Source organism: Meles meles, chromosome 5 (assembly GCF_922984935.1).
Source record: "Meles meles chromosome 5, mMelMel3.1 paternal haplotype, whole genome shotgun sequence".
NCBI classification, from domain to species: Eukaryota; Metazoa; Chordata; class Mammalia; order Carnivora; family Mustelidae; genus Meles; species Meles meles.
The window spans coordinates 118,573,381-118,596,454 of record NC_060070.1 but is presented as its reverse complement, the minus strand read 5'-3'; the positions used below and the strand labels follow the sequence as shown (position 1 = coordinate 118,596,454).

At 39.0% G+C, this 23,074-nt stretch overlaps 1 protein-coding gene across 3 annotated transcripts in view; it reads left to right on the top strand.

The window, feature by feature from the left end:
* The window catches only part of COL12A1 (collagen type XII alpha 1 chain), a 120,390-nt gene extending 98,002 nt beyond the window's left edge, over nucleotides 1-22,388 (top strand). For 2 of the 3 annotated variants that reach the window (XM_046005218.1, XM_046005220.1), the window contains 14 exons: nucleotides 508-585; nucleotides 1,921-2,007; nucleotides 3,474-3,527; nucleotides 4,653-4,748; nucleotides 5,994-6,047; nucleotides 6,896-6,949; nucleotides 11,185-11,238; nucleotides 12,612-12,683; nucleotides 16,133-16,168; nucleotides 16,276-16,342; nucleotides 17,431-17,619; nucleotides 18,587-18,655; nucleotides 19,652-19,822; nucleotides 22,074-22,388. In XM_046005218.1, the coding sequence (XP_045861174.1) occupies nucleotides 508-585; nucleotides 1,921-2,007; nucleotides 3,474-3,527; nucleotides 4,653-4,748; nucleotides 5,994-6,047; nucleotides 6,896-6,949; nucleotides 11,185-11,238; nucleotides 12,612-12,683; nucleotides 16,133-16,168; nucleotides 16,276-16,342; nucleotides 17,431-17,619; nucleotides 18,587-18,655; nucleotides 19,652-19,822; nucleotides 22,074-22,249 (1,257 nt within the window). In that variant the 3' untranslated portion in view covers nucleotides 22,250-22,388. Of the gene's footprint in view, nucleotides 1-507; nucleotides 586-1,920; nucleotides 2,008-3,473; nucleotides 3,528-4,652; nucleotides 4,749-5,993; nucleotides 6,048-6,895; nucleotides 6,950-11,184; nucleotides 11,239-12,611; nucleotides 12,684-16,132; nucleotides 16,169-16,275; nucleotides 16,343-17,430; nucleotides 17,620-18,586; nucleotides 18,656-19,651; nucleotides 19,823-20,855 lie in introns of all 3 variants that reach the window. The other variant, XM_046005219.1, reaches the window with a different exon arrangement.
* The last annotated feature ends 686 nt before the right edge of the window (nucleotides 22,389-23,074 follow it).

Here is a 23,074-nt window from a genome sequence, read left to right as displayed (position 1 = left end):
ATATTGAAATAGTTAAGCTGAGGGTTATCATGAAAGTTCCTAGTCCGCCAGTCAGCTCCCAGGTAAGAATTTATGAAAAGAAAAGCATCAGTTTTAGAATAAATGAAGAATTTTTTAAATGTAAATTTTCGACAAGGGTAGACTCTCCAAAGTTGATTTAAATGTATAGAGTCTTCAAATTCTTAATTAAATAAAAATTTAATTCTTAAATAAAGAAATTAATGTTCTTTTTAAAAAGACAAAACGCAATCAAGCATTTTATTTTACCCAAGGAAGTGAATCAGAAGTGGGAATCTCACATACGCATTTTGCTTGCCTTAACATCTCTTTCTCTTAGGCATAGGTTTTTATTTTCTTTCCTTATGAAGTAAGGATCACGTTGCTTTCAAGGGTTTGCACCCTTGAGAGAGTCTCTGTGAGAAATTGACAAAGGTTACAATGTGGAAAAGTTAATATAAAATGTTTTCTCGTGCATCTTTAGCTGATGTTGCTGTTGGTTGTTTGCAGTTCCAAATCCAGAATTTTGATATCGTCTGCAGTCCGGTGTGGACCAGTAGAGACAGATGCTGTGATATTCCCTCTAGGGTAAGTAAAATGGAACGGAATCGTGTCATGGCCTTAAGAGCCCTCCTGGAATAAGGGATGTGGATGCAGATGGTCTGGAAGAGGAAGTAGCACTCAGCAGCTGAGTCTCCAGCATGGAGCTAAGGGACAGGCATGTTGTGCATGCTCACCCACTTCCACAGCTCAGGCCAAGGACCCCTCCGTCCAAAGCCAGGAATACTACAAGAGCACATCTGGAAATTCTCCCTCACAGCCAGTGTGGTTATGTATAGTTAGAAAAGTCCTGCTGAGTCAGCGTTGTTTGATAAATCTACTTATTACAAAACCCTCCTATTGCTTATAAAATATCAGCATTTTACAGAATGAACCATCATCTCTGGATATCTAAGGCTTATGGCAGACATAACTATATTACTTTGTGAGATGATGGTTTTCCTTCATTGTATGTAACTCTGTAAGTGGTGATAGTTACAAAATTGAACGTAATGATGGATTGGACTCTTTTGGCAAGCAGCGAGCTGCATACATCCCCAGGATGAATGTGTGTTATTTATTCATCAAATAACTATTGAATGCCTGTTTATTTTAAGCCAGGCAGAATTCTATGTGTTTGGGTTACAGCAGTGAAAAATGAATATTCAGGTGGAAAGAAGGGGAAGAGAAAGAATTAACAAGTAGATATACACTACATTACAAAGTAGAAAGTTCTATGATACAAAGTAAATCCAGGTGAAGGGATAGAGAGTGAGGTGAGTACCATCAGCCCCCAGTGATAAAGTGAGGTTTAATCAGAGACCTGATGAAGTGAGGAGGTAGAAAGTGTGGATAAGGGAGAAACAGCATTCCAGTTGGAGGAGACTACATGCAAAAGCCCTATGGCCACAAAGTGCCCTGAATATCTGAGAAATATTAAGTAAGAACAGTGGGGCTGGAGCTATGTGATTGGAGGGGCAGTGGTAGGCAGTGAGATGGGCAAGGTGGTGCTGGTTTGCAGAACATGTAAGGCCTTGTAGGCCTTGGAAAGGATTTTAAATTTACCCCCAAATGAAATGGTATTGCTTGCTGAGCTACTCAGCATTTCTCTAACACTGGATTAGGGAAAAATTATATTAAATTACCAGTGGTCCCCATGGTGGTTTTGTAAACACTTGTCATGTAAGGTTTCCTGAAGTAAATAAAACAAAATAAAGATGTAAAGGACCAAAGCAGGATTCAACATAAGACTGTTTGTCATGCTAAATACAAATTATTTCTTCAACTTGAGAAACAGATTTTCTTGTGTATATAAGTGGGAGGGGAAGGATTTGAAGTCGTTTTGCTCTCAATTCATAGGCAAATATGTTTTCAAAATTTCAGAGAGATGAAGCAAAATGCCCTGCTCTTCCAAATGCTTGCACATGTACACAGGACAGCGTTGGACCTCCAGGTCCACCCGGGCCTGCGGTAAGGGAACTGCAACAGTCCTAGCTTTTCCTCTGCATCTTTGGAGTGATCATCTTTTTGCCAATATAGAGTAGATAAAATGCTTCTAGCCATCTGTATTTTCTTGGACAGAGCAAGCTAAACTGCAGATGATTTTTTATGGTATGTTTTGAGATCTGAAATGGAATAAATCAAGAAGAAAATTTGAACACATTTGCATACATTTCTCCAGTCATGCAGGAATGAATGATAGTGGCTAGTATTCAAGAGCTTTGCTCTTAAAGATGTGAATTTGGGTTTCCTGCTATAATCATGATTTTGAAAATTTCTTCTGTCTCCTAAAAGCTTCTTGTATGTATGTTATGGAGTCAGGTTGAGAAACTGACCCAGAACAACTTGTTTAGAACAACTAGGATATGTATACTTTATGTAGTACGCATATAATGAGAATAACATGCAAGGAGGGTAATTTATATATGTGATGGTATTATACACTCTAAATAGAGGGGTTTAAAATGACTTGAGTAAGAAGTCTATAACCAGGTCTATTCATGTGTGAGGGGAGACCAAGAAAGTGCAAGGCGTAACACTGAAGATTCCAGTGATAGTTTCCACTAATCACTGTGGAACCTCTTGATCTAACCTGGCATGGTTTTGTGGAATGGAAAGGATACCTCTAAGGTCTATCGGCCTCTTTTAAAAAAATGGTTGATTAATGTAGGAAAAGCTCCGAGATTCTCAGAACACCAAATTTTATCACACTTGGGTCATATTAAATAATGTAAATTGATTCTAGGTTAATTACAAACAAGATTCTCACATATAGAATCAAATGTCACTGGAATTATCACCATTTATTTATCCTTTATTAACAGTAACTTACCTGATTTATATTTGTAATCACAAAATTATATCTGGGTGTGACTTTGATGTGTTTGAAAAATAAATGTTTTTTTGTCCTCTAATTATAAGATAACATTATTGGATGCCACTATCATATTTATTTCCTCTTTGTTCAGTGAATTCTGAATTTCAGTTACTAAAGTACGTGTTCTGCCATTCTGCGAGTTTCAAGATACTCTTCTTTTTGCATATTAGCTTCTCTGAAGAATGCATACATATAATTCCAAAACAGAATTTTCTCCTTACTGTATTGAAGTAATGCTTTTTTCCCCCATTAAACTTGAAATTTTGAAATAAACTTCAAAACTTGCTAATGATGAAGAGAAGTTCAGAATGTAAAAGTGAGACACTTAAAATGTACAAGGTGTTGAAATTCTCTTTCCCCACATATTTATATGACATGTATTATTCCGTTCAGTATTTTGAAGGTAGCTATTGATTGTATTGGTCGTATTGGTTATTGGTAATATTGGTAGTATTGATTGCCTAGAGAACACCCTGCTGCTGGAAGTAATTTCTGTGTATCAACTTCTCCCTACTGTCCTTATTTTCACCCTAAAATGTGTTCTTACTATGTACTTTAGGGAGGACCCGGTGCTAAAGGTCCCAGAGGTGAAAGAGGAATCAGTGGGGCAGTTGTAAGTATATTTTAGAGCACATTAAAATTTTCACGTGTAGTGTTGAAGTCTGATTGTTCAAATTTCCACTAAGGGGATATGTGACCTTGAGCAAGTTAGGTCAAGTTTAGTGTGCTTTAGGCAATATAGCTACTTGTGCCTCATCTCTGGTTTTCAAGATGATGGATTAGACTAGCCAGAGAAAGAATTGTTAAAGGCATCTCACTGCTATAAGAATTTCACGTGGGAAATCTGCCCACAAACGTAAGGGTTCTGCTGCAACATGGAGACACAGAGCTGGTCACCCAGTCATCAGTTGGAAGACCCACAGGGAGCAGAGTCCCACGGGGAAGCTCGAGAGGGTTGGGAGCAGTTGTGCTGCTCTTTATTTCACCTGTCTCAGAGAAAGAGCTGAGGGGCCATGTATGCATTCACTGATGGTCATTAGGCCCTTTCTACCAGGTCCAACACAAGCTTATTAGGGCAATCTATTAGGAAGATAATGTCATAATATTTTTAATTTTTGTCATAATTTGTCAAAAATTGTCATAAGTTTTTGTCAAAATATTACTAATTATAATCTAACCCAGTTAGGAAAGGGTGAGACTGGGATGCTAAACCAGGGTCCTGACTCCAAGTTCACATGTTTTCCACCTGGACAAGTTGCAAAGAAGCTCCAGCATAAAGCATCTTCTTAGTGGATATCTGTGTTTCCTTGCTTAATTCATGTATATATTAGTCCCAGAAATAAGCCCAAGTCTAAGAGAAATCAGGAATAGCTAAAACTAAATCAAATCCACTGAAATTCAAGCTTTGATCTCATATGAATTCATGAATATAAATATATGAATATATCATATTCAGTGTGACTTCTTTTAAAAAATCTACTTCTAATGGGACTTTTGGAAAATTAAGTGCTCTTGTGATGAAAAATGTTATTGCATTTTTCAGCTGATCTTTAATGAGTAGTAAAGGGAAGAAAGGAATGGTATTAATAAATGCTTTTATAGGTGTGTAGATTTCTAAAATGTTCACCAGCATTATATGATTAATGTCTTAGAGTTATGACGATAGGCTTCTGACTGGATGTTAGCTTTGGAAGGTCATTTCCTGACTTTGTGGTTGTTTCTGTCTTATGTGTTTTAGGGGCCCCCTGGCCCTCGTGGAGACACAGGTCCTCCAGGCCCCCAGGGTCCTCCAGGTCCCCAGGGACCCAACGGACTCTCTATTCCGGGAGAACAAGTAAGCACAAAGGCTTTCTGTATTTCAGTGAGGATGGTGGATTAACATTAAATTGAAGTGGAATATTTTTTACTGTATTTTGCCAAACTCAGATGTTTTCTGATAACTCAATAAGGTTAGTTATTGAGATAACTTCTTATGACTGTAATTTCAGATATGTAAATCGTGTGTGGAATAATGGATAAATGTGTCGATAAAATTATTGCCACTAATTTGACCTTTAAAAAGTAATAGGTGATGCATAGGTTCTTCAGCATCCTGAAAGCTTTGAAATTACTTTCAGACTTTGCAGCAGGTGGCTAATATTGATGACCTCAAGGCAAGCTTGCATTATTTCTAGGTCTTTACTTCCTTAAAAAAACAAAACAAAAACTTTTAAATAAAATGTTGACCTTTTGTTCCAAATGCAAATCTAAAGTTATAAAAGGTTTTTACCCTTTAAGACTCATATTTTATTTAACTAATACCATTTTTTCTATGTCTTAAACAAAAAAATACAGTAGAAGAATTATGATAACTGTACAGTTTAAAAATAAAATAAAATACATATTTTATATTTATTTATAAATATTTTATATTTATTATAAAATAAAATGAAATTTATTATCTGTTAAAATGCCTTACCAGATAATTTTTTTTGGCGCTTAGAGGAAAAATAATCAATATTAGATATAGCTAGAAATGAGACATGTGGAGGGATAGGGCTTTCTCACTCAAAATTGTTGACTTCATCTACTTTTAACGTTTTCTGTTCAAAAGGGAGTTTTGGGGCTTTTTACCTGTCTTACTACTATTATTAAATTAACTAGTTTAAATTAATTCAACTTGGCCTTTTAGCAAATGTTTTCTATCACATAATTATAAAGATCCAAATTATGTTACAACATAATTTTCATTGACTGTCTTCCTATTAAAATTAGCGCCTAATTAAATATATTAAATTAAAAAGTAGTTTTTTCCCTTCAAATTTTATTTATGTGAAAATCCCTTATGTTAAACTACGTTCTTTTAAAGTAGTAAGTATATCATCCTATAATTATATAAAATTATCCTATAACAAGTGGAAATCAACACAGTTTTAAAAAAGTGAGCATCAATCCCCAAAATGATTTATTCACTCTACCTTCCAAAATGTGTTTATATTGGATTTATGAAGTGATGGAGATTTCAGAAGTGACTCATGTCCTCCCGTTTCACTTAATCTCTGTAAAGTGCTTGAGGACTGTTTTCCCATTGTTTCTCTAGGGGCGCCAGGGGATGAAAGGTGATGCTGGAGAGCCAGGACTTCCAGGCCGAACAGTAAGTTGTTCTTCAAGTCACCTTTTCTTTCACTTGTCAGGTGCTGTTTGAAAAGTTGCCCTTGTAGTGCCCCAAAAGGTGAACTCGGGGAAGCAGCAGAGTAGATGCCAGACTGTGGGCTCCTATGATTTCCACTTCAGCCCCTGGTCTTTGTTGTCAAGTTTGTGCTGTTCAATTCAAGCGTTGGCTTCTTCTTTTTTTTAAATTATTTTTATTAACATATAATGTATTATTTGCCCCAGGGGTACAGGTCTGTGAATCGTTAGGCTGACACATTTCACAGCACTCATGATAGCACATACCCTCCCCAGTGTCCATAACCCCACCACCGTAACCCTAACCTCCCCAACCCCCAGCAACCTTCAGTTTGTTTTGTGAGATTTAGAGTCTCTTATGGTTTATCTCCCTCCTGATTCCATCTTGTTTCATTTTTTCCTTCCCTGTCCCCCACAAGCCCTCCACCCTACCTCTCAAATCAGGTGTTGGCTTCTTGACAATCATCTATTATATGGCTGGCACTGTGCTTAGTTCTGGTTTTCTGTTGCTTTTTGAAGCCCCCCGAAAAAATTTTTTAAAGATTTTTTTTATTTATTTGAAAGAGAGAACAGGAGGAGGGCCGAGGAAGAGGGAGCAGCAGACTCCCCACTGAGCAGGGAGCCTGATGCAAGGCTTTCCATCCCAGGACTCTGAGATCATGACCCAAGTTGAAGGTAGACACTTAACCAACTGAGTGACCCAGGCACCACCACCCTGTGAAATTTTTTTCAAGCATTTTGAAAAATAAAAGTGTCTTTTCCCATATAGGAACTAATTTACAGCATTTCACTTGTTTGTTTCCTTTTATGTAGGGAACCCCAGGATTACCTGGCCCACCAGGACCAATGGGACCTCCAGGAGATAGAGTAAGTTTTCTTGGGCAGGCTCTGATGATGAATAGGACATCACATTGTTGCCTATTAATTAAAAATCCTCCACAATTCAGTTTGCATGTCTGGAGATGCAGGACCCACAGATATTGCGGAAGACTGAAAAACTAGTATCAGTGACCACCTGACACCAGATCAATCAATGAAACTAAATGGTAGGACTTTTGGCAGGTCCTTGAAATTTTCATTTTGGGAATTTTAGAAAAACTTACCCTATTCAGAAAAAAGTTCATAAAAGGAGTTTTAGCCTATTAGAAGGAGATTCAAGAATCCTAACAAATGCTTTTAAATCATAAGCTTAAGTTCTTTTTATGAGGCAGCTTTTATGTAACTCTGAGAGTAGTCTTAATTTTCATGGCATTTTCTATGAAGTCAGGACATCTTTTCTAACACATGTGGAACTCATATTCCACCTTTACACCTTGAGGATGGGAGAGACAACTGTCTTAATAGGAATTTTGCTTCTTTGTGGCAGCTTTCAGGTTTCTCTTGATTTATGATGGAATCAGTGTAGGAAACCTCATCTTTTCTAGGACAAGTAATAAGAGGCACGGTGGACATATCTTCTGTGTTCTATTCAACATTACAGGATCATTTGGTTTCATAGGAAACAATGAATACTTTAATAAGAGATTTTAGTGTCACTCAGAACCAAGGAACTGTTGACTTTTCAGTATCTTAGGGTTCAGACAACAACCTGGAGTTGTCTGTATTCTGACTAATCAAGGTAAAGCTTGTGATTAGCAGCGGGATCTGAGAGAGCGGACACTAAAATAGCGATCACTAACGCACTGATTTTCTAACCTTCATACCTCTAAGACACCAGGCAGAAGAGGAGGGTAATTCAATTGGAGCAAAGATTTGCCCAGATAATACTGAATGGTGGATGATATGCCAGTGAACTTTATTTGCCTACTTTTGAGTTTGAGAGAGAGAGAGGTCAGAGAGAAAACTATGTTCTTTGGAAATCTGTGACCTGGAGAGGTACTTGTATGATACATTCTTCTGACTCTTTTGAGACTGGTACTTCAGTTTTTTTGAATTCTTTCTTTATTATAAAAGACAATAGTAAGATTGCAGAGGTGATGAGTTGGTCTATTCAATTAGAGGACAAAACCAAAAATACTGCAATTAAGTGATGATGGACTGACTCACTTGGTGCTGTTATTGAGGAAGTCTTGTTGTACCCACCACGTCCAGCCTACAGATACGGTGGGTCGCCAGTGATGTCCCATCAACAGGTTCTTCCTGAACTGGTGATCAGGCAGCCTTTGCCACCATCGCTGCCTCTCTGAAAAAAATGAGGGAATGGGAAGGTTCTATGCTTTTCTGCTTTTTCACTCTCAGACTCTAATCTGTGAATCCAACTTCGTAGTGAGGCCCCCCAGATCTCCCAGGTTGAGAATGAGGAAACTTTTCAGGAAACCATTCCCCTCTTTCTCACCCAGCCTTGTTCACGTACCCACCACTTAGTTTCCTACCATGAATACTGAAAGTAGGGTGCACAGCTGATAGAACATAATCAACTTTGGAAAGTTAGATAGACTTTGATATAGGCATCGTGGCTGAAAAGAAAAGGAAAGAAAAGAGAAAAGAGAAAAGAAAAAAGAAAAGGAACGAAAGAAAGAATAGAAAAGAATAGAAAAACTTCAAGTCTGTGGTGGAAGAGAAGAGAAGAAAGCTCAGGAGAGCAAGCCCAAGGACTACAGTAAGGAAGGAAGAAGACTTGTTACCAAGAAGGAGTTGGTAGGAATTGAATACATGGGTTGTCTCCAGCATAGATGATTTGCAAAATGAGGCAGAGCTTTGGCGACCTTTAGAAAGAAACAAAAGAGGTGAAGTGAGTTGGGGGAAATCGGAGGGGGGAAAAAACCATGAGAGACTGTGGACTCTGAGAAACAAACTGAGGGTTTGGTGGGGGGGGGGGAGGGTTGGGTGAGTCTGGTGGTGGGTATTAAGGAGGGCAATTATTGCATGGAACACTGGATGTGGTGCATAAACAATTAATTTTGAAACACTGAAAGAAATTAAATTAAAAAAAAAGAAGAAACAAAAGAACTGTATGTATAGGTATCTAGTACATGTGTATCTATGAAAACATCCATAGATCTTCTTAGTCAGCCTCAAATTGGGGGAAGCAGCAAAAGCTACTGCAGCTTTGAAAGTGGAGAATAAAATAAAATTATAGCACGAAGTCCTGCAGATGGCTCAGGGGGCAGACCTTCTAAGGACATCAGAATGAGATCCTTTTCACCCCCAACTTAGATATATGTTTCTTCTAAAAGAAAGTGGTTGATCAGACCTAAGTGTTCATGAATGGATAATATGTATATGGTTCAGCCTTAAAAATAAGAAAATCCTGTCATATGCAACAACATGGATTAAACTCGAATTTGGAGGACATTATGGTAAGTGAAATAAGCCAAGCACAGAAAGAGAAATGCTACATGATCTCGCTTATGGATGGGATCTAAAAAAAATTGAACTCATGGAGACAAAAAGTAGAATGGTGGTGGCTGTGCGCAGGGGTGAGGGGGAAGTGGAGAGATGTTGGTTAGAGCTACAGTGTTGCAGTTGTTAGGTAGGATGCATGAGCTTTGGAGAGCTAAGGCACAGCATGGTGGCTATAGTGAATAACACTACATAGTATACTTGAAATTTGCTAATAGAGTAGATGTTTAAATGTTCTCCTTGTAATAAAAAAATGATAACTGTGTGAGGTGGCTCTATGTCAATCATCTTGGTTGTGGTAATCATTTCACAGTGTATACGTACACCAGAACATCATGCCGTGTACACCATAAACGCAAACAACTTTTATTTGTCAGTCATACTTCAGTAAAGCTGTGGCGGGGGAGAAAATCGTTGATCAGGAAGTTCTTTAGCTGACTGAGGAGGATTATTTGGAAATATAATACTCAACTCAACAAACAAAAGAGTGTCCTATAGACTCTGGAGAAATTTAGGTGGGAGAAATGCCATTTGAACTGCTAAGCAATACCACCAGAGCCCTTTTCTTCTTCAGTGGATCTCAGAAGCAATGGTGATATTGTATTAGATGAACCTGGAGTCTGTTTTTGTTAAGCAGGCCTGGATCGCCCTGAAAACAGTCTGAAATCTTTATCTGTTTAAGTTTCTGGGGAAAAAACAAAAATCGAGAGGGGGTGGTGGTGGTGGAATATTTCTAACACAGTTTTATAGAAATAATTGAAACATCCTCTGGTGTAAAATCAATGGAAGCATGGATACTGAATGCAGGCAGTTATCCAAATGCTCTTAATTTTTGCTAGAATCCAAAAATATGGATGAAATTATCACTCTTATTCCCTGCAGAAAATGAGACAAAAATCTCCTTTGACAGGGGAATGCAAGAACTATAAAAAAGACCTGACTCTGAAGTCCTCTGCTGAATTTCAGAGTTCTCGCTGTTGGAATGAATGCTAACTGGGTAGCAGAGTGACTCATTCTGGGCAGAGGTCATCTGGCACTTGGATGGAGGCAGGTCCTGAGAGCCTGCAGGGCGGGTGGGGTGCTGCGGAGGCACATCTCTCCTCCCAGGCAACCTGACACCCATGGGGATATGGCCTTCTGTGCCAGATGAGAGACAAACCACTAAAAGGATTAGCTGAGGATCTGAGGATTTTCTTTCCAGTGGAAGACAGTTAAGACAACTTCACACATTTCCAAGGTCCAAGAGAGAAAAGTCCTAGGGGTGGAGTCATCACTGGCCCTGCCCTTGGCTGTCTGGCCATTGTTTAGGAAGGAGGGAGTTTTTACTCAAGGGGTTGGCCTTTCCTTCGTCTTTTATGATACCATGAATTTTGGGCAGCAACATTTCCTTTCCTCCCACTTTGATTCTTTCTGGGCTAGTTTGTGGACATTGATGTTTCAGTAGAAAGGGTTAGCTTTGCTCTAGGCTTCCTCACACTCATACACAAGCGAAAGCTAACATCTTTATAAAAGGAGTCTACCTTCTTCAAAGAAGATTCTTAAAATGACTTTATTTATACTGTGTATTTGAATAAGTATGGAAATTACTCAGTTAAAGGCATAGCATAAATTGGAAAGCATTTTTGGGGGGAGTATATTTGTTTTCATATTGGAAGTTTAATTGCTGTTGGGTACTTCACTCTTAACCATCTTTTTAGTGTCTTTCCTTTTCACTCAGTCATTATTTCACTAATCCATCATTAATTTTATGTTTACAATAGGGCTTTACTGGAAAAGATGGTGCAATGGGGCCCAGGGGCCCCCCCGGGCCACCGGTAAGAACTGAATGGATTATATTTTTGTCTCCCCACCTCACAGCCCCTATCCCAATTGATAGGGAAAAACCCAGTAACCTGGCCTTTGAGGCACATTCCATCAGTGCTGTGGGTACACTGTCAAGGGAGCTGTTGGTTTTGTTTTCCTAAATGAAAATGCGCTACTGAAAACAGATGTGTTAAAATACAGAGTCTTTCTTTTTAATCAAGTTGTATTTGGAAAAATAGAAAAATACCCCTAACTAACTTGGCCACTGGCTGGTTGGTGCTCCCATTCCTTCCAACCCCATGTTGAGTGGTAGGGTTTTAAGACCTTACTGATTACTTTCTGTTGTAAAATTTTGAGAATCTATGGTCTGTCATATTTCGATTTTATTGGTATTTATTGCTGAGCACTATTGGTTATTCTGAGGAAATAAGTTTCATCCAAGTAGGTCTTCTAATTAAGATCTTTGGGGAAAATACCGAAGCCAATGATTTGGAAAGTTATCATCTGTATACTTGTGTGTGGGTGAGATCATAATGAACTTCTGTGCTGGTGGGAGGAGATGAAGATTTGAGTGTTATGTGTTAAAATAATGTTATTATTCATGTTTAATATATATGTTCTCAGGTAGAGGAGAGTGTAAATGTATAGTAAGCTTGCATTTTAAATATTTACTATGGAGCTTACTTAATATTTGCATAATTGACAAAGGATTAACTGTCCTACAAAACTTGATGATTCCCTTTTAAGGAAATTTGGGGCTTTAGAACATAAAATATTATTTAGGAGATATTATAAATATTCTATGAAAAATATGGCTAAGACTTTTAAAGCTGTCTTAAAAGCAATAGGGAGAAATTCTTATGGTTTGGATGGGATGAGGGGTGCTGACATGATAGAAGAAAATGGAAGTGTAGAGAAGGCACCAAAAAAAGGGTGAATGTCTGGGTGAAGAGCAGGACTCCCAGGAACAAGTGTTCCTGGAATTTAGCACAATCCCAGCTACTTTCTTGATTTCTTCCCCAACCATAGTTTTCACTCCTATCTTTTGAGGGTTTTTCTGGTTTTGCAACAGAGATAAACTGAAAAACAGGGACTGCTTTCTGCAAATTCATTTAGTAACCAATCTACTAGACCCACAGTCTGTGAACTGTGAAACTGATTGTGTGTATTTACAGATTTTCTCCAAATGGTCCTAAAGTATGTTTGAGAACTATCCACTCCATAAGACTGAGAATTATTAAGATTTTCTTTTTCCTTCATGCTATCTTGAAATTTGACTTTACTCTTCCCTGTTGCATGCTGTTTCTGCGAAAGGCTTTTAAAGCTGGCCATGTTGGCTAGTTTACTTGAGATGGGATTTTTCTTTCATCGTCTCCTTTTGCAGGGAAGCCCAGGCTCCCCAGGCGTCACAGGACCGAGCGGGAAACCAGGAAAACCCGGAGACCACGGCAGACCCGTAAGTGGACAGATTACATGTCGTGAGTCCTTTTCCCTGTGGCCATAAATAATGAGGATGCTGCAAGGCTTTGACCTATTTATGTTATCCCTGCTGTAATGGGCTTGAAGCATTTGTTGAAACTCTGCTAAACCCCTGGATTTCACTTGGTACCAGTTCTAAAGTTTTCTCTCTGAGTTATAATATTCAGGGATGAAAATTGTGGTCATAGGGTTTCTTTAAAAGGAGAACGGGATTTTGAGCCAAGGCACATATTTCTGCACTGTATAAACACTCAAAGCTGGGTCAGCAGAATGATGCTTTTATTTAGGAGTGGTGTGCTGCTTAAGACAGAAAATACGTGGTGGTGGTTCTCGGCGCCTCAACCCCATTTGGAGTTTGCAGATGTTAACCCTTCATGAAATTCATCCAGACACGCCTTCTCTCATTTCCCTTTCACCGAGGATGCTAGAACAGTAGTCCCAGGTTTAAAAGGATTTCTCTAATCCACTACTTTACTTTTGTATGGGGCCCTTTCTTTCAGCCAGATGGTTTGGTTAAAATAATAGTTAAGATGGCATCATGTGGATCTGGTGTTTTCAAGTTAGTCCCTCCAAAACTGAATGTGAAGTGCCTAAAATGACAAATCCAGAAGTATTTGCAATCACTGTTGAGCATCATCTTCTGCTTTATAGCCTTTTTCTTCTTTGTAAGTATGAAGTGTGAAAATATTTTTAGCAGTTTGTCTGAATTGAATTCTAAGAGCTAAAAGTTCATGTCGAAGATAATGAAGTCCAACTATTAATGAAGACACAAATCCATCAGGGCTGTTCTCTGGACAGAATTCTTTTTTTTTTTTTTTAAGTATGTCCAAGTCATATAAATCCCAAGCTTAAAAACTGTTTAATGTCAAAGAAACTTAGGGTAGAATCTTTATGTGACAGGACCTGCCTTCCCTGTTTACATAAAATTAAGCAAACAGCATAAAGATGAAAGGACTCCTGATACACTTTATAATCTGTGTGTACCCTAGCAGATTCCTTTATTACTCTCTTTTCCTCAATGAATCATAGAAAAAACTTCACAAGAGCAGCTTAAAGCACATGGAACTTTTCTACCCATTCACAATTCTGTTTCATTAGAGTTTGACTGAAATGGAGTCTCACATAAGAATCTACCTGATGTAACTGATGGCTGGAGCTAGAAACCTAAAAGATACTTCTGTTCCCTTTACTTGAAATGTGATCTCTAGACACTGGCAATAAAGATGATTTCTACAAATCATATATCCTAGAACAATCTCAGAGTGGCAGTAAATTACACACACACACACACACACACACACACACACACACACCAGGAACAATCTCAAAGTAGCAGTAAATGTAGGAGAAAAACATTCCTTGCAATTTACAGAAGGCTCCAAAGTGAGTCATAATAGTGTTTCCATAAGAGTCTAATATTTTTGGCAAAGGGAGCACTAAACTCCTTTCTTATTATAATCTGGTAACATTTATTTGGACCTTATCCCCCCTCTTTTCTCCCTTTATCTTCCTCATCCTTCAAAGGGGGAAAATTGCTCCTTCTTTTCTTCTCTTTTCTGACGTTCCCTTAATTTCTAAAACTAAAACTAGCAGATGGGTGTATAAAGGTCTTAGCAAAGAGCTTGGTTCAATCACTGTTAGCTCATGTCATTAGCTATGGTCATCAGTTAGTATGTTTTTGCTAACTTGTAACACACGACGTGCAGAGGATGTTTTAAGGAACTGCTTGTGGAATTTCTGCAGTCACTTATTCAACACCTGTTCAGTGCCTAAATGTGTTAGTCCGTGTTCCAGGGTCTGGAGATAAAACAAAGTCTGTGTAAACAAGACAAAATCCTGGCCTTCACGGAGATTCTTCTAGTGGGGGATATAGACCAAGAATGTGTAACTAAACACTATAGTTTCTGGTGGTGTTGAATAATATGAAGAAAAAGGAAATGGAGTAAGGGGTCAGGAAGTAGTTGTGATAATGAGAAGGCGGCTATTTTAGCTATAGTAGTCAGGGAGTCTCTTTGAGGAGGAGGCACTGTAGTGATGTGAGGGAGGAAACTGTTTGAGGATCTGTGGGAAGAGGATTCCAGGTATGAACAAAAGCCCCAAGTGAGGAACGAGTCTGGCAAGTGAGGAAAGAGCAGAGACGCCTGCGTACCCTAAGTGAAGCGTATTGAAGGGGAGAGGGATAACAGGAAGGTCAGAGAGTGGGCAAGGTGATCACGTGGACAATCTACTGGTGGTATGGAATTCTTATTTCATGCTAAGTGTGATGGGGAGCCCTTAGAGGCAAAGAAGTGACATAATCTTATTTCCCTTTTAAAGATATCACTCTGGCTTCTGTGTGGAAAACAGACTCTACAGGGGCAAAATGGGAAAACAGGAAGACCAGTGAGGAAGATAGTGGAGTTGTTCAGGCAAAATTCTTAGAGGTTGTAAGAAGTGGTTTGGTGTGGGATGTTATCAGAGTATCGGGTTTGTCAGTGGTTTGGATGTTCCTTCCATGATCACATTTGGCAGCCTAGAAACATATTACGGAAAGACAAACACTTCTTGCCTTTAGAGAACTTTTTAAAAAATCCTCTTCTGGCCAGTGAGAGGCGTGACCGAGGAGGGACAAATATTCTGTCCTGCGTTTCGATTTGGGACCACCATTTGGATTGAGTTATTTAGTAAGAGAGGCGCATGGTTCCTTTTATACTCAATGCACACACATACACAATAATTGGAGGAAGCCAGAGATGTATATTTAGTTAGGAAATTGACCAAAAGCCCCCGAGTTCTTACTAGAACTGAACCTGGATTAATCTCACGGATGAGCTACAAGAAGAAGCTAAGCTATCCAGCCATGGTGATGTAAAGGAAAGCATAATGGTACCAAAGGCAGTTTCTCATCCATATTTTAGTTCCAGGCTTATACTGTGAAGAGCATCATAAATATATGCAGAGCACGTAACTTCTAAATGTGTGATCATAAAATTCATACTTCATGGGGCACCTGGGTGGCTCAGTGGGTTAAACCTCTGCCTTGGGCCCAGATAATGATCCCGGGGTCCTGGGATCGAGTCCTGCATTGGGCTCTCTGCTCAGGGGGCCCTGCTTCTGCCTGCCTCTCTGCCTACTTGTGATCACTCTCTCAATCAAATAAAGAAGTACAGTCTTTTTTAAAAAAATAAAAAGATAAAAAAATAAATAAAATTCACATCACAGCACTCATTTGGAGGCTATATGCTCTGAGAGAGACAGAGAGAAAGGGAAAGACAGAAAGTTTCCTTTTTACAGACAGGCAAATTGCAAGCAACCTGGATAGAAAGTTGCTGTGTCATTTTGCTAATCTGTTAGAAATCAGACCTTGGTGTCTTTCATCATGTGCCTTCATGAATCATTTTAGATCATGCTTGTCAACTTCTAATCTATGAAATTACTATATTTCAGGGTCCATCTGGGTTGAAAGGAGAGAAAGGCGATAGAGTATGTATTTCTTAAAATCTGATTTACATTTATTTTGTGTGTTAAACATTGAAGTCTGAAACTATAGAAGTAATATGCTAATTATTCTCATTGATTTAATTAACAAGGGAGACATCGCTTCCCAGAACATGATGCGAGCAGTTGCAAGACAAGTCTGTGAACAATTGATAAGTGGTAACACTTCTTTTCATTTTTAATGTATGAATGGTTTTTAAATTTATTGCAGGAAAATGCAGAGTTGAGTCATAAAGTTTCTAAGATATATGTTTCTATTTCATTTTGATGATCTCGTATTTTTATACATTCTCCGTTTTGGATCTAGTTAGATAACACTAGCGCTATTTTAATGATTGTCATTAAGATAAAGTAAGAACCCAGAGCAAAATAATCGCCTGTTATCCTATACTTGATCTGATGCAAAATCACATTTTGAAAGGGCTTTTCAATTTCCTTATTAGGATTTTCAGTGATCTTCATCTGGGTATATGTAGAAGCAACAGACATTGGGTTTTCAAAGTTATAAACTTTAAGTTATTCTATGACTTTAAGGAAGGAGGCCCATCAAGATTAATTTGATCACAGAAAGTACATTTTGGTGGGGACCTTTTTATTGCCTCCTTATTTTTCAGACTCTTTCTTCTTATTCTACAAAGCCTACTGAGTGGTAAAATTCACTGCCCACAAACCAAGTATGGCCTTAAACTCAAGGTTCCCTGTTTCAGGAGTCTTAACAGTGTTTCTTCAGGTGTCGTCCCGAGGAACACTGCTTTAGAATTACCTTGTTAAAAATGAGGGCTCCTGGGCCACCCTAAACATAGCAAATCACTGTCTTTGGACACGAGGCCCAGAAATCTGTATTTTTCAAAGGATCCCACAGCTGATTCCAATTGATACCACAGCCTATCATTCTTAGACACACACAAAAATGGTATACTTCCTTACTTTAAGAAAGGTTCTATTTTGAGTGACACCATCTGGCAAACCCCAGGGCTTTGTATCAGAGGTGTATTAAACTTTCACAGCTCTTTTATGGTTTATAGTAATGCTGTGGCTTACCGCTCAGTATTTTGGGGAGACAATTGTTTATTTTGGGATCATTTTGTCTTGGATGGCTGGAGTGTTATTTTTAGGCTTCTAATTAGAATGTGTCCTGGAGGGAAGGAATGGAGATGGATTGCACTAGACTCTGAGAGAAAAGTTTTTCACCATCTCAATCCCTTCCTTATGGGTTTCTTATTAACAAGTCTTCTTTCTGTTTGTAGGTCAGATGAACAGATTCAATCAGATGTTGAATCAGATTCCAAATGATTATCACTCCAGTCGCAACCAACCGGGCCCACCGGGTCCCCCAGGCCCCCCAGGTGATGCGGGAGCCAGAGGTGAACCAGGACCTGGGGGGCGACCAGGCTTTCCTGGCACACCAGGGATGCAGGGACCCCCAGGTGAACGAGGTGGGTGTCTCCGGCTGCTACGCAGGGATAAAAGAAGGAGTTTGCAAGTGTGGGATCTCGGTCAGGTTGAAAAGCGTGTGGAAGACTGAACTTGGCAAACTGCTTTAACTATTCTTGTTTGGACCGCCCAGGAAAAGCTGTGTGTCCATGAACCTGTCTTTTCATTAAGGCAGCCCCAGGCCATCGAGATCTGTATCAGAGAACACAGGAAGATTTTGTTAGGAGATCTCAGCAAAGATAATGCTATGTTCTGATGGTTGTTGTCATTGTTGATGGAAGAAACCGTATTCTGGCAAACTCACTCAGACACTAAAATCTGATTAATTATTGTGACTAGCAAGAGTTGGGGTCCAACTGAATGTACTTAAGCAGCCCTACAGTTTTAGAACCAAACTCTTCTGGTGCCTTTATTCAGGGCCTGGCACCAGTCTTATGTGTTTGTTTGGCTTTAATTTCATAGTAGATAAGTGTCATTGAAGGAAAAAGAAGAAAAATAGGATTATTTGATTCCAGATGTTTCAGGACTCTGGTGTTCGCTTTTGTTAAAGCAGCAGTTAATATTCTGGAGAAGATTTAGATACTTTGGTAATTCAGACGGTTTGGATGCTGTGCGGTAGGGCTACTGAAGATAAGATACCTTTAAGATGTTTCTCACTGAGTTGTAACTCTTCATTCAAAATTCCTGTTCTTAATTACTGTTTCTAAAAAAAAAATATATTAAATATGTTTGTTTTCTTCAAATAATTTTTCCCCTGACTTGTAGCCAGATTTGTTTCTTGGCCATGAATCTGGAATTACCCAAATGTCTAGAAAGAATTTGGCTTCAAGAGTGAACTTCTGTGAAAAATTGGGTCCTGCTTTCACTAAAAGAAGTGAATTACTTGTATTAAGCATTATCAGTTAAGATGAAAACTACATATTTCCCAATAATTTTCTCCCTGTGATTTCTCTTTTTGTCCTCGCTTAGGATTGCCGGGAGAGAAGGGCGAAAGGGGTATTGGATCTCCAGGACCACGAGGGCTACCTGGCCCCCCAGGTACGTGTGCCCGGGCATCAAATAAGTAAACAGTAGAAACATTGGGAGAGCGTACAGCCCCAGGAGGCTGATTCACAATCTCATCCTCTTTGCTTCAGTCAGGCCTGCCACCATGAATTTATTTTAGCAGGAAGTTCAGCTTGGATAACCTTCTCATTTTTATGTTCTCTTTGTTCAAAAAACTGTTTGAATGGGTTCCATTAAGCATTTACTGTAACTTTAACATATGAGGGTATGAGTTTTAGTGACACAGAGGATTGCTGTTTTCATTTTTATGGAATTCCTATTTGTTTTGTTTGGCTCCATGGCTTTTCAGGATGGTGTTATTTCCTGTTTTTTTTCTGGTATTGTTCAAGAGGTTGCTAGCAGACAGAAAATATATTCTTACTAAAAAGCCTGACACATTGCAAGATTTCATTCACAGTTTCTTTATTGATGTTCTGGAAAGAAATAATAGTCATCCAGTTGTTTTATGCATTTTGTTTCCTAGACTGAAAATGAATTTTTGTTTTTCTTCATCGTAAGGCCCATGAGACCCTTGAAAGGTCCATAAGGTCAGCCCTAGAAGTTACATCTTTATGTTTATGTTAACCGTAAAGAAGTACAAGATCCAGAAATAACATCACTCTGCATAGTCTGGAGGTGTGGAGCAGGCGCTCCCATGTCTTCCTGGCAGTCTGATGTGGCTAATATAGCCATTTTCTTCAGAGAGTTTTATCTCTGTAGGAGTGGGAGCCATCCGGGGAACTCATTGACAGCTTTAGTTTGGCTTAATTCAGTTTTCTTTGGATAAAATCGTTAAAGCAGTTACCTCTCTGTCATTAACTCTGGATGGATCATTGGTAAGAAAGTTCTACACTTTGGTTCATACCGGTGATCTCTTAAGGAAATATTTTCTTACCATACCCTAGTGTGTCATATAGTTTTGAGAATTATTGATTGCGTCAGGAAATGTGTTTAACAAAAGGGGAAATCTTTGTTTTAACCCCGTACTAGGTCCACAGGGAGAATCCAGAACAGGTCCACCGGGGTCCACAGGATCAAGAGGTCCCCCTGGCCCCCCGGGTCGTCCTGGAAACTCAGGTATCCGAGGCCCCCCAGGTCCTCCTGGATACTGTGACTCGTCGCAGTGTGCCAGCATTCCATACAACGGACAAGGATATCCAGGTATGTTGTTGTCAGTGTAGGAACCCAAATTCACTCGAATTAAGAACCTTTATGGAAACCAAGTTCCCTAGGATTGAAGGAAGGTTGATTTGGGGATTTCTTGAAGATATCAACTCTTTCAGTGACGTATTTTGATTATGTAGTAACATTGTTCTCTCTCAAAGCATGAAGCAAATACTTCATTGTTAAGGAGTTGAATAATAATTTGCATTTGCTCTTCCTTCCTATATTTCTACATTTGCCAAATCACATCGTAAACCTCTCTTTAATTTCTTTTGGGAGTTCAGAGAATGCTATCAAATGACTTTTTTTTTTTTTTAAACCTAAAGATTGGGAACAGGGATTTGTTGAATATAATTTTAGAATATCAAGAGTACATACTAAAAAATTGTTTTGGCAACCTAATGTTTAGGCAAACCACTTGATAACATGGTGCAGACAACTGAAAATAATTCACTGTCTCATGCTGTCCATAGTATTAACGTGCATAAAATCTGGGACTTAAGTTTTTCAAAGAGTTGGTAGTGCAGATCTAGTGTTTGACCATTACAGAGGCCAGGTCGCTTGTGCCTGCTTTTGGAGTTGTGAGGACAGGAGAGATTATGTTGATCTGGGAATAAAAAACTCATGTTTTGATCAGTGGAGACCTTTTCATCAGCGCACCCTCAAGCATCTTGCAAGTTTTAAAAATGATACCGCTGTTTGATATGGTTGGCTACTAGCAAATAGTGCATGAGTAGTTGAATATCTAAATATCTATATATCTATATATTTATGTGCATACTTAGATATGACCAAAAGTAATAATGAATTTTAATGCAAATTTCTCATGCAATTCATTCAAAAAATTATAGTTTAAGTCTTTATAAGATAAATTTTAATTCCCTCTACCTTATGGTATGTATGAATAACTGGAAATATATGGATATATATATATATATATTTTAACCATTACATACTTAGATGGATGTGTATATATATTTTTTGCATAGTAATTCAACTTTTAAAAACTATCATCTTTGACCTGTTTCAGGTTCCGGCTAACAAATTTTCTAAGTCGCCAGTGCTGCTTACAGTTTGAATACATGAAAATCCTGTTTCTGAGATGTTTGCGCACGTGCTTATTAGGAAATGAGTCTGTATGGAAATCTCACCACAGATATGGTTAAAGAGCCGGGTGGACATCATAAAGGAGGGTGGAGACTCTTTATACTAACTTGAATGAGACAAAAGCAGTGGTGTTAGTTTATAAGCCTGATGCATTTTAGTAATAATGTAGAAAAATATTATTAAAAAAAGAAAAAAAGTTCAAAACCACAACCACGAGGAGCCTCATTGTGAAAGAGGCGCATAATAAAACTACTAACCAGCGGAGGTTATGCTATTTTGAGAAAAACAATTAACCTGGTTCAAGAGAAATGTTTTATGTAAATAATAAACTAATTGTGGCTTGTAAATGATTTGTATGTGATCCTGTCCACTAAAATCACTTAACAATTCTACAATAAGCTTCTGCATCAAAGCCTGCTGCTTGCTCTGTGCCGAAATAACACCGAATGGAATCTCCTCATCTCTTGCCTGTTAGCTATGTGTCTGATTCAGGGCATGTGTCTTATTACTCTTATTTTTTGTACATGTACTCTCATTTGGGTTTTGTAACTTGCAATTTTCAAACCAAAGTTTTACAGTCACTTTTTCTCTTCCTGTTTCGCTGTAGTCACTGGTGTTCCTTTACCCCCGCCCCCCGACTGTAGCTCAGTCTGTGGGAGAGACGGCCCCAGAAAATGTCATGTACTGTATATTACCTGGTCATAGTTGATTTTCGCCTCCACAGTTCGGTTTCTAGGAGCCAATAAAACTTCCCCTTGCCTCCTCATCTTTCCAAATTGTTCTTTGAATTGAGGAGTTTGAACTCATGAAGGGTTGCTTGGGGATTTGTGACAATCCTACCTAGGTTTCTGCGTTTACAGTTCTTTGGCGCAGTTCTTTGGCGCAGCCTCGGGCCCTTCCCAGGTACTGGTGCGATGATTGTATTCACTGCTGGATCCTTGAAGGTTCAAAAAAAGGTGCCATTTCATTATTTGATCATCACCAAATTCTTTCTGCAAATGGACGTAATCAGAACATTGTAACTTATCTATTTATAGTGATGAGATTCAGACTGGAGTGCCATCACCTCGGGTGATGATTTAGCTTTTGCTGTGTGTGTGCCTTCCAAATCATGCCATAACTGTAATGTTGAATCGGACAGAGCCCTACGTGCCCGAGGGCGGGGCCTACCTGCCCGAGCGCGAGCCCTTCATCGTGCCTGTGGAGCCCGAGCGGACGGCAGACGAATACGAGGACTACGGCGCCGACGAGCCTGGCGACGAGCAGCCTCCCCACAGGCGCTGGCGGCGAGCCCTGCCCCGCGGCCCCCGGCAGTGAACCTGAGACCGCGCACCCGGCGGCCACTCTGGGGGGAGGTGTTGGGATTTTCATTTACAGGTCAGACAGAGCAGTGTACGTCTTATCTGCGATGTTTCTTCCGGCGTTGCTTCATCCAAGAGTACGCTTTCTGACTGTAGAGAACCTTGTTTCTGCAGGAAACCTAGCTCGCTGCACGCAGTCTTGTAGACATTTTTGCCTTTGCCCTTGAATGCTTGCAAAATACTTTGCTCGCGAAAGCTGCAAGGAGAGAACGTGCCTTGTGCCTTCAGTTAGCACAAAGGGCAGCCTCAGTGAAACTCTTAGGTTAAGCAGTAAGTCCTGGAACCCAGAACTACTGTATATTTCCAGAGGGCAGTTCATCTTTTCCAATACTTGTTTGCAATTCAGTTACACCACGATTAAAGTTATTCCCTTCCTCAAACCAAAAAGGAGGAAAAAAACAACTTCATTGCAATTATTTATCTTCCTCTTCTATCTTCTGTTATGCATTAGGGCACAGAATGCTCTTATACATCTCCTTAACAACCACAAACCTTAAGCCATGTAGCTGAAATTACTGTATCAACTGGATACAGTTCCATATTGCCTTAAACCTCCTTGTTTTAGACACACTAACATTTATGCCAAATTGCAGATTATTCTGCAGAGATGGAATTGCATGTTTGTGTTGTATATTTAGTATGAACTATTTTTTTCAGAACATAATGTTTCTTAGTTATCAAAAGCAGTTGGAAAATGTTTGCAAGACTATGAACATAGAATTGCTGCTTTTATATTTTAACTGCAGATTGTGAATTTCACTGCCTTATATTATTTATTTCT